At 28.2% G+C, this 12,206-nt stretch overlaps 1 protein-coding gene across 2 annotated transcripts in view; it reads right to left on the bottom strand.

Annotated features, from left to right (window-relative positions):
* Positions 1-372: 372 nt before the first annotated feature.
* The window catches only part of pico, a 57,684-nt gene continuing 45,850 nt past the window's right edge, over positions 373-12,206 (bottom strand). For both annotated transcript variants that reach the window (XM_065507333.1, XM_065507334.1), the window contains exons 2-3: positions 4,386-5,382; positions 373-3,179 (exon numbers count right to left, since the gene is read on the bottom strand). In XM_065507333.1, the coding sequence (XP_065363405.1) occupies positions 922-3,179; positions 4,386-5,382 (3,255 nt within the window). In that variant the 3' untranslated portion in view covers positions 373-921. The remainder of the gene's footprint in view (positions 3,180-4,385; positions 5,383-12,206) is intronic.

Below are 12,206 nucleotides of genomic sequence, written 5' to 3' on the forward strand. Positions count from 1 at the left end.
ATTTGACCTTTTGACCTTGCCGCTTTATATCTATTAAATTGCATTTTTTACACCAGCTATTGTAAATAACGTTAAACATTGTTATTTATAAGCAGAAAAATAGTAATAAAATGTATTTTTAAGAAGTTTTAGATATTTGACCTTTTGACCTAGCAGCCTTTTTTTACAATTAAATTCCATTTCTAACTCTAAAAATCGAAAAGGAATTTAAAAACTAGTTATTTTTTAATTAAAATGTTGTTCCTTATTGCTGGCTACTTGAAATTACACAAATTTAAATATTTGACCTTTTGACCTTTTTGTTTGTTTTCCTATAAATTGCTAACTTAAGTCATCAATTGTGTTGTTATAATTTAGATTATCAAAAACTGGTTATTTTTTCAACTCAAATATGTTAATTAAACATTAATTTTATTGCATACTTTAAGGCTTTTAATTCATTTTATAATTCATAGTTGTTTTATACATAGATTTTTTCAATACATTTATTAGAAAAATGTTTTAAAATTCAAAATTCATTTCGATATTGATTCGGGTTTTGTTTGTGTGGGTTTTTTTTTTATATAAAAAGGAACATTAAACTTAAGATTAAGATTTTTTTTTAAAAAAATGACATGACATTTTTGTTAGAATTTTTACAGAATTTTTAAATAAAATATTTTATATAAAAATTTAAATAATAGCTTAGAGATAAATGTAACATTTTGTTAAAAGATTTAATTTGTTTTTTTAAAAAAAAAATCAAGGTTAACTTTTCAAATACTTAAATTAGATTTTCGTTTTGTATTTAAAAGAAAATTTCAATAATTTTCGTTTTTAAATTGTTAAATTAAAATTTATATTTTATCTAGTGTTGCTGTGTTGGCTTAAATAATCTTTAAACGGCAGCCGGCGTGCTTTGAAGCACGTTGCCAGGAAACACTAAACCCGATGAGTCAAATGTGTGGAATCACTGCGTTTGGGAGGCGGTGGTGGAGGACGTTTCTTGCGCTGTTGGGCTGCTGCTGCATTTGTGGCCGCCGCTGTGGAGTTTTGTTGAGGCGGATGAGGAAACTGTGGTTCCATGCTGACATTACTGGGACTTGTGTTTGTATTGTGTACATTTTCATACAAAGCATATTCGTTCATGGGCGGTGGTGGTGCCCCGGCACCATAGTGCTCCTGCACCCAGTTGCTGACATTGCCGGTGTCGCGGTAAAAGTGAGAATTCGAGTTGAGATTGTGGGCCAATAGTTCCTCGGAGGAAAAGTCCCGGAAACCCAACACCTCATGCGGTGTGGTGGCCGGTTCGAGTTTGCATTTTTGTGCTACCTGCCATTTCTTGCGCATAACACGCTGCAAGTCTTTGAGGAAATCCCGCGGCGGATTCGAGGTGGATTCCTGCAGACGTTTGGGTGAGCCGAAATCCTGTTGCTGCGACACTGACGATATGTTTGAAGAACAGTTCGAGAGACGGGTGAGATCATTGCGGGGCGGTGGCAGGGGCCCCGGTGCATAAAAGGGTTCCTGATGCTGTTGTTGTGTGGGCTCGGGCGAGTGCATTTTCCGTCTCAGCAGCACAGGCGAGTCGGCGAAAGAGACTTTTTTCTGTACTGTGGGCGCTTGTGGAGTGTGTGTGAGGTTAGCTCCTGTATTGCCCTTGTAGTCGGGCGGGTTTTTGTAGGGTGGAGCAGTTTTCACGGCCGGTTTTATGGGTTTAGCGGGCACAGCCGGCGGTAAGATCTTGTTAACACAGGCATAGATTTGCTGTTGATTGGCCATTATAGCAGCAGTATTCTGCATGGTATGTTGCTCTTCTGGCGGTGGTGGTGGCGGCAAAGAGGCCAACGACATCTGCGAGCCATAAACATCATGTTCCACCTCATTTAAGGCGGCCGGAGGCGGTGGTGGTGGCAGAGAATCCAAAGACAAAGTGGAAGAACACATAACATCCAGCTGGGCCTGTGCATTAATGGCCTGAGGCGGTGGTGGTGGCAATTGTGAGTCATAGCCGCCCACTCCTCCTCCCGCAACAGAGGCCACCAAAGGTTTAGCACATATGCTGGGCGTTGGGGTGGGTGTCGAATTCGAGGAACCCGACGAATTATTGGCGTTCATGCTTTCCGCCGAGCCGCGTTTAGTCAAACCCGTCATTATCATGGCGCCAGCTGTGGTTGGCCTTCTCTTTAAGGTACCACTGCCATTAGACTCCTGCGACTTGCGCCTACTATGCCTTCTGGTCAAAGTGCCACTGTGTTCGGGTGAATTATTCAAATCATCATTGTCGTTTTGTGTAATTTCGCCCACCTCCTTCAACTGTCTGGTCATGGTGGTCAGCGGCAAATTGGGTTTCATGGAGGGTTTACGTTTGATGGTGCCCGTGGTAAATTCCGAATCAAAACCATTATTATCATCTGACAAACAGCCGCTGGAGGAGGAGGATGAAGCTCTCGATATGCGGCCGCCACTTGAGGAAGTAGACATGGAGGATATGGCCGAGGACACACTGCCACATTGTGAGGGCACAGCCGAGCTAATACTACTTATCGATTCACTTCTCATGCTTACCGCAAAGCTACTTTGCGAAATGCCATCTCCCGTCAACTCCTCCATCAAGGCCTTGTGATTATCCCACAACTGTTTGCCATATTTGGCCACTCTTATGGCCGTCAACCATTTCTCCATGGTCTCCAAATCTTCGGCACACAGCATTTTCAAAGTGCGACAGGTTTTGCCCAAACTAGAGTCCACCGCTGATTTGAAACCGAATGTATAGTCCGAGGGCGCTTTCCATTTTTTGCGCCAGCCCAAACCCCGATAAACATTGTAGCCATTGAACAATGTCAAACAGGCCAAATCTCTAGCATTTTTAGTCTTCTCTTTGGGAAAATAGTACAGACCCGATGATCTCAATACAAAATGATAACGTTTCCAGCCTTTTTTCGAATCAGCCTTCATGTATAAGGGGCCATCCACCGCTATTTCCGAGTTAGTTTCAAAGAACTCCTCTAATAACATGGATCTGGTATGCTCATCATGCTGAGAGCCCGGCGCCATTTGGGGTCCGGGTAAATACAGTTCGGGACGTATGAAGAGTGAGATTTTATCGGAGCGCTGTTGGAAGAGAACACGATTGCCAGCATCTGAATTCCAAGTCATTAGATTGTCCACCAATAGTTCATGATCCTCGAAGAGACGTTCTAAAAAGAGAGGAGAGATAAAATAAAGTCGTTCGAAGGTAGGAGAGAGAGGTTGAAAAAATGGAGGGGAAGAAAATACACTTTCTTTAAAAGGTACTTTTTCAAAAGTACATTCTTTAAAAAGTACTTTTTCATAAAGTACTTTAGTAAAAATGTACTTTTTCATAAAGTACTTTCGTAAAAAAGTACTTTTTCATAAATTACTTTCTTTAAAAAGTACTTTTTCATAAAGTACATTAGTAAAAAAGTATTTTTTCATAAAGTACTCTAGTAAAAAAGTACTTTTTCATAAAGTACTTTCGTAAAAAAGTACTTTTTCATAAAGTACCTTAGTAAAAAAGTACTTTTTCATAAAGTACTTTCTTTAAAAAGTACTCTTTCATAAAGTACTTTCTTTAAAAAGTACTTTTTCATAAAGTACTTTCTTTAAAAAGTACTTTCGTAAAAAAGTACTTTTTCATAAAGTACTTTCGTAAAAAAGTACTTTTACTAAAAAAGTACTTTCTCATAAAGTACTTTCTTTAAAAAGTACTTTTTCATAAAGTACTTTCGTAAAAAAGTACATTTTCATAAAGTACTTTCATAAAAATGTACTTTTTCATAAAGTACTTTCGTAAAAAGTACTTTTTCATAAAGTACTTTCGTAAAAAAGTACTTTTTCATAAAGTACTTTCTTTAAAAAGTACTTTTTCATAAAGTACTTTCTTTAAAATGTACTTTTTCATAAAGTACTTTCTTTAAAAAGTACTCTTTCATAAAGTACTTTCTTTAAAAAGTACTTTTTCATAAAGTACTTTCTTTAAAAAGTACTTTTTCATAAAGTACTTTCTTTAAAAAAGTACTTTTTCATAAAGTACTTTAGTAAAAAAGTACTTTTTCATAAAGTACTTTCTTTAAAAAGTACTTTTTCATAAAGTACTTTCGTAAAAAAGTACTTTTTCATTAAGTACTTTCATAAAAAAGTACTTTTGCATAAAGTACTTTCTTTAAAAGGTACTTTTTCATAAAGTACTTTCTTTAAAAAGTACTTTTTCATAAAGTACTTTCTTTAAAAGGTACTTTTCAAAAAGTACTTTCTTTAAAATATACTTTTTCAAAAAGTACTTACTTTAAAAGGTACTGTTTTTCTGAAAAATTTATGTTTTAAAGTTCCTTGCTCCATTTTCCCTTTTATCCCCCACAAACTAAAAACCTTTCTGTACTCACCCATTTGCAGGTCTCCCAGATTCTCCACCAAAGCCCAATTTGGCTGCATTTGTACGTGATTTTTATCGGCCAATAGACGTGTTACATGCCCGCATGTCATACGTTCATCAACCAGCAGTGACTTGGAGGCACCGTCCGCCGTAAAGGCCTTCACAAACAAACGCCTAATGGGCGCCGTTTCCAGCTTGTGCAAAGCCAATTGTATTTTGGCCGCCTTCGTTTGGCCCGTCAATGGCAAACAGGGCTGTTGGCCCATCAAACGTTTGTGATGCAGAGCCGAACTCATACCCGAGGAGGCCGACGATTCGGAGGACAACAAGGACACCGTGTCGCTAAAGGCCGAATCATTGTCGGGCGATTCAGTGCGCGGCTCACGCAAACTAGTGCCGCCCTGTACTAAACCATTGTGGCTGTGCATTGCTGGATTATGGCTGTGACTGTGGCTGTGTGTGCTATGGCTGCCATTCTCCGAGATACCCGACGAGGAACATAACGAATGTGAAGTACTGCTGCTGCCCGTCTCCGAGGAGCCCGATATAGAGGTGGCACCCGATATGGTGGAATTTGTGCGTGAATGTGTGCGTGTAGAGGAGGGCGTGCACATGCCACCGGGTGCTCCTGCAGCGGGCAGAAAATTGGCATCGCCTGTGGTGATTTGTGCCTCCAACAGGCTTAACTCTCCCAAAATAACATCAAGTTCGGACTCTTGTGTCTCTTCCAAATTCGCCATTGATATTCGATATGAATGGGAACGGCCACCACCTACAGTAACGGCACCGCCCTCGTTGTTAGACGTTGTTAGCGAACGTTCAGAAAATTTACGCAATTTTACACCAGCATAGGCTGGCGATGAGTTCAATGATGAGGGTGAAGTATAATCGCCGCCGCCGCCACTCAATTTGGAGGGACTTGTGTATGCGCTGGGGTTGGGTGATGTACTAGTGGCAATTTTGCCAATACTAGAACAAGTATCGGCTAAATTTGTAAGATTTTTAATCTGCAAAGAAAACAAACAGAATTATTAATTAATAATCTTTGAAAGAAATATATTCATGGATGAGTTATATTGATAAAAGAATGCACAAGAACAATAAAATAAATAACAATTATTTGTAACAAAAATATCAAGCTTGACTTGCTGTGCTTCAAGGTTGTTTATTATGAAAATAATTTTAAAAGAATTAAGGTCATGTTAAGTATTAAAATATAAAAAAATATGAAAAGAATTATTAAAACCTTCAAGGGTTTATGGTTTTTTATGAAAATCTGTTTTAATTTATTAAAAAAAACATTTAAAAACAAAGTTAACCTTCAACTTCAATTAGTTTGCTCTCTCTCTCTCTATCTTCTTTGTTTGTTGTGTAGCCCTTAAGTGTAGCCACTTAGCGAAGTCACTAACCTTTTAGCTAACCTTGTTAAAAATGTAAACAAACTATTACTACTACAGAGTTGTTATTTTTTATTAAGGTTTTAAACCTTTTTAAGTCTAATTAAGGACTTTTCTTATTGGAAATTTGCTAATAATGGAAAAATCTGCTATTTATTCTATAGATCTTATAAGAAAATTATTGATTGATTTTTATATGTAGAAATATAACAAAAATCTGCTATATAAAAATAGTAGTAAAATACTACTTTTTTAAAAATTGATATTTTTTTCCAAAATTTTACAAAAATTAGTTTATTTCAATAAAATTTTTAATTTCATATTTTTTAAGCTTCAAAAATATCTATTTTGAAAATAGTAGTAAAATACTCCCTTTTTTAAATCAGTATTTTTGCTAAAATTTTCTTGAAAATTGTTTGTTTTTAATGAGAATATAGATTTTTTATGTAGAAATATGAAAAAATTTACTATATAAAAATAGTAGTAAAATACTACTTTTTTAAAAATTTATATTTTTCTCCAAAATTTTACAAAAATTAGTTTGTTTCAATAATATTTTAAATTTTATATTTTTTAAGCTTCAAAAATATCTATTTTGAAAATAGTAGTTAAATACTACTTTTTTTAAATCAGTATTTTAGCTCAAAATTTTCTTGAAAATGTTTGTTTCTAATGAGAATTTAGATTTTTTATGTAGAAATATGAAAAAATCTTGTAAATAAAAATAGTAGTAAAATACTACTTTTTTAAAAATGCATATTTTTCTCCAAAATTTTACAAAAATTAGTTTATTCCAATAAAATATTTAAATTCCATATTTTTATGCTTCAAAAATATCTATTTTGAAAATAGTAGTAAATACTACTTTTTTTAAATCAGTATTTTTGCTCAAATTTTCTTGAAAATGGTTTGTTTTTAATGAGAATATAGATTTTTTATATAGAAATATGAAAAAATCTTGTAAATAAAAATAGTAGTAAAATACTACTTTTTTAAAAATTCATATTTTTTCCAAAATTTTACAAAAATTAGTTTATTTCAATAAAATATTTAAATTCCATATTTTTTATGCTTCAAAAATATCTATTTTGAAAATAGTAGTTAAATACTACTTTTTTTAAATCTGCATTTTTTCTTCAATTTTCTTGAAAATGTTTGTTTTTAATGAGAATATAGATTTTTTATGTAGAAATATGAAAAAATCTTGTAAATAAAAATAGTAGTAAAATACTACCTTTTTAAAAATTTATATTTTTCTCCAAAATTTTACAAAAATTAGTTTATTTCAATTAAACTTTAAATTTCATATTTTTTAAGCTTCAAAAATATCTATTTTGAAAATAGTAGTTAAATACTATTATTTTTAAATCAGTATTTTTGCTCAAATTTTCTTGAAATTGTTTGTTTTTAATGAGAATATAGATTTTTTATATAGAAATATGAAAATATCTTGTAAATAAAAATAGTAGTAAAATACTACTTTTTAAAAAAATTCATATTTTTCTCCAAAATTCTAAAAAATTAGTTTATTTCAATAAAATTTTAAATTTCATATTTTTTATGCTTCAAAAATATCTATTTTGAAAATAGTAGTAAAATACTCCCTTTTTTAAATCAGTATTTTTGCTCAAATTTTCTTGAAAATGTTTGTTTTTAATGAGAATATAGATTTTTTTGTAGAAATATGAAAAAATCTTGTAAATAAAAATAGTAGTAAAATACTACTTTTTTTAAAACATTATTTTTGCTAAAATTTTCTTGAAATTTGTTTGTTTTTAATGAGAATATAGATTTTTTATGTAGAAATATGAAAAAATCTTGTAAATAAAAATAGTAGTAAAATACTACTTTTTTAAAATTTCTAATTTTGTGGAAATTTTTGAAATTTTTTTGTTGAACCTTACCTTATAATTGAATTTAAATCATTTAAACATTATCTTAATCCTTAAATAAACTTTTCAAAATTGTTACCACCCCCTGGTTTATAGCCAATTTAGTTACCCCCTTTTTCCTTTTGTTTATTCATTTATATAATGGAAAAACTAGAAAGCCATTGACCTTTAGAATTATTATTGTTCTCTAACCCTCACTTAGTTTCCTGCAAGCATTTAGTACTAAAAACTAAAAACAACAACAACAAAAACTAAATATGAAAATAGTAAAAACTAAATTGTTGATTTTCCCTAACCAACCAACCAACCGACCACCACTTTTATAACTTTCTATTTATTTTCATTTTACCCAGCAGTGAAATCCATCTCTTCTCACACTAATTTTCTTGTGGTCTACCTATAAACACACTGAAGGGTTTCCCACTTCTGTTAGCATTTATTTATTGCCCTCTAAACTAGCAATTTTCTTTGGGTTTAATAGCTCTCTCTCTCTCCCCTTTTGCTGCCCCATTACCCTCCTACTGGTTTGAAACTGTGGTGTAGAAATATTAAATTGTTTTGGATTCACTAGAGTAGAAAATATTTATTATGATTTAAGCTACATATTTGCCTTATCATCAATTCAAAACCAGTGTAAGGCAGTCAGTAAGTCAGTCACTTAACAAGTAGTAACGTTTATTATTTTTGGTGTTGGGGGGGTAACCAGCCAGTCAGCCAACCAACGTTTAAATTTCAAATTCATAGAAACGCGAATAAGTTTTTTAGTTTTTTGTTTTATCTACTAGAGAGATGTGAGCTCTCTCATTGTAATAATTTGTTGTAAAGCCATAAATTTGCTTATAATGTTTAAGAGGGGGAGTATGAAAGTGTGGGAGAAGAGAGCAGGGGTTGTAATTTGTAACTTCCGAATGTGTAGCGGTGTTGTTTTAAAACAAATTATCGCTATTACAGCAATAATTTATAATTTGAATTTACAGAAATATGGTTTGAGGGTTGGCTTCTGTATTTCTGTATAATTATGTTACTATTACATGTTTATTCAAAACAATATGGTTGCTATTTTTGATAACAATTTAAATTATTTCAAGGTTTAGTTTCCAACAAAACAAATGACTCATTATTTGTTGTTATTCGAAAGCTGCTAATTGAAGATTATAAGAAATAAATTTAAAAAAAAGTTCTAAGTCTACAATTTGAAATAAAAAAAATAGCAAATGAACTTGTAATGGTTTATGGTGTCCCCAGATAAAGCTTAAGGAAAATTACTAGGAAAACATTTTGTTTACAGACTAAGAGAGCTCAATTAAAGATAATTTGTAAAGAGTTTTATATTTTTAAAGCAACAAATACAAATTTTGCACGAAAATAGCTATTTGAAAAATAGTAGTATTTTACTACTATTTCCATTTACAAGATTTTTTCATATTTTTACATAAAAAATCAATATTCTTATTAAAATCTAAAATTTTCAAGAAATTTTAAACAAATCTAATGATTAAAAAAAAGTAGTATTTTACTACTATTTTCAAAATAGATATTTTTGAAGCTAAAAAATATGAAATTTAAAATATTATTGAAACAAACAAATTTTTGTAAAATTTTGAAGAAAAATAACCATTTTAAAAAAAGTAGTATTTTACTACTATTTTTATTTACAAAAATTTTTCATATTTTTACATTAAAAATCAATATTCTTATTAAAAACTAAAATTTTTAAGAAATTTTCAGCAAAAATAATGATTAAAAAAAAGTAGTATTTTACTACTATTTTCAAATAGATATTTTTGAAGCTTAAAAAATATGAAATTTATATTTTATTGAAATAAACAAATTTTTGTAAAATTTTGAAGAAAAATAACCATTTTAAAAAAAGTAGTATTTTACTACTATTTTTATTTACAAAAATTTTTCATATTTTTACATTAAAAATCAATATTCTTATTAAAAACTAAAATTTTTAAGAAATTTTCAGCAAAAATAATGATTAAAAAAAAGTAGTATTTTACTACTATTTTCAAAATACATATTTTTGAAGCTTAAAAAATGTGAAATTTATATTTTATTGAAATAAACAAATTTTTGTAAAATTTTGAAGAAAAATAACCATTTTAAAAAAAGTAGTATTTTACTACTATTTTTATTTACAAGATTTTTTCATATTTTTACATTAAAAAACAATATTCTTATTAAAAACTAAAATTTTTAGGAAATTTTCAGCAAAAATAATGATTTAAAAAAAGTAGTATTTTACTACTATTTTCAAAATAGATATTTTTGAAGCTTAAAAAATGTGAAATTTAAATATTTTATTGAAATAAACAAATTTTTGTAAAATTTTGTAGTAAACTATACATTTTAAAAAAAGTAGTATTTTACTACTATTTTTATTTACAAGATTTTTTTCATATTTTTACATAAAAAATCAATATTCTTATTAAAAACCAAAATTTTTAAGAAATTTTCAGCAAAAATAATGTTAAAAAAAGTAGTATTTTACTACTATTTGCAAAATACATATTTTTGAAGCTTAAAAAATATGAAATTTAAAATTATTATTGAAATAAACAAATTTTTGTAAAATTTTGTAGTAAACTATCCATTTCAAAAAAGTAGTATTTTACTACTATTTTTATTTACAAGATTTTTTCATATTTTTACATAAAAAATCAATATTTTTATTAAAAACAAAAATTTTTAAGAAATTTTCAGCAAAAATAATGATTAAAAAATAGTAGTATTTTACTACTATTTTCAAAATAGATATTTTTGAAGCTTAAAAAATATGAAATTTAAAATATTATTGAAACAAACTAATTTTTGTAAAATTTTGTAATAATCTAGCCATTTTAAAAAAAGTAGTATTTTACTACTATTTTTATTTACAAGATTTTTTCATATTTTTACATAAAAATTCAATATTCTTATTAAAAACAAAAATTTTCAAGAAAATTTCTGCAAAAATAATGATTAAAAAAAAGTAGTATTTTACTACTATTTTTAAAATAGTTATTTTTGAAGTAAAAAATTAAATTTAAAATTTTTATTGAAATAAACAAATTTTTGTAAAATTTTGTTGTAAACTATCCATTTAAAAAAAGTAGTATTTTACTACTATTTTTATCTGCAACATTTTTTCATATTTTTACATTAAAAATTAATATTCTTATTAAAAACAAAAATTTTCAAGAAATTTTAAACAAAAATACTGATTTAAAAAAAGTAGTATTTCACTACTATTTTCAAAATAGATATTTTTGAAGCTTAAAAAATATGAAATTTAAAATTTTTATTGAAATAAACAAATTTTTGTAAAATTTTGTAAAAAACTATCCATTTTAAAAAAGTAGTATTTTACTACTATTTTTATTTACAAGATTTTTTCATATTTTTACATTAAAAATCAATATTCTTATTAAAAACAAAAATTTTTAAGAAATTTTAAACAAATCTAATGATTTTAAAAAAAGTAGTATTTTACTACTATTTTCTAAAATACATGTTTTTATAAAATTGATTAAAATAATTTGTTTATACAATAATTTTTCTGATTAAAAATATATTTTGTTTAAATTTTAGGCAAAAATAACATTATTTCAAAAGGTAGTATTTTACTACTATTTTTAAAACTAGCACTTTTAAGTAATTTTTTAAATTATTTGTCCATAGACTAATTTTTTTGATTTAAAACTCCTTATCTTGTAAAATTTTAAGCTAAAATAAGGTTTTTTCAAAAAGTAGTATTTTACTACTATTTTAAAACTAATACTTTTACAACTTTTTAAATTATTTCTTTATAGAATAAAGACAATTTTTGAATATTTTAGCAAAATAAGGATTTTTTAAAAAGTAGTATTTTACTACTATTTTTAAAACTAGTAAATTTTGAATTTTTTTAAATTATTTTTCATAGAAAAGTTTCTTTTTTACAATTTAAAGCAAAAATAAATTTTTTTTAAAAAGTAGTATTTTTCTACTACTATTTTTTTTTTTGAAAATTTTTTAAAATCTTTATAAAAATATAAATTTTTAAGTTAAAAACAAACAATTTAAACAAATTTAAAAAAAAACCGATTTAAAAAAGTATTTTTTTTACTGATATTTGAAAATAGTAGCTATTTTTTGCCGATTTAAGAATTCCTCTTACCTCATTTGTTAAAAGTATTAAAAATCGTTGAAATCTTTCTCTCCTTAAATCCATGTGTAGCCAGTATAAACTCCTATTTAAAACTAATTACTAAAAGCAGCTCGTTTCCTTATAAATACTCCTTCTTACACGAAATGAAATTCAATATTTTCTCAAAAATATATAAACATTTGAAAGCAATTTCAAAAAAACAGCTGGATTTTTTATTTGGAGTAAGTAAGAAAAAACATTTCTTAATTTTAAATAACAAGGAATTAAAATCTCAACATGAGATGAGATACACTTCAAACCAATAACAATAAGAACAACAATAAAAAAAAGAAAGAAAAACAGATGCAATTTTGGAGGAACCTCTTCATCCACATACAAATTAAAAAGAAATCTTAAGGGTTGTTTTT

The sequence above is a fragment of the Calliphora vicina genome, chromosome 4, assembly GCF_958450345.1.
Source record: "Calliphora vicina chromosome 4, idCalVici1.1, whole genome shotgun sequence".
Classification (NCBI taxonomy): Eukaryota; Metazoa; Arthropoda; class Insecta; order Diptera; family Calliphoridae; genus Calliphora; species Calliphora vicina.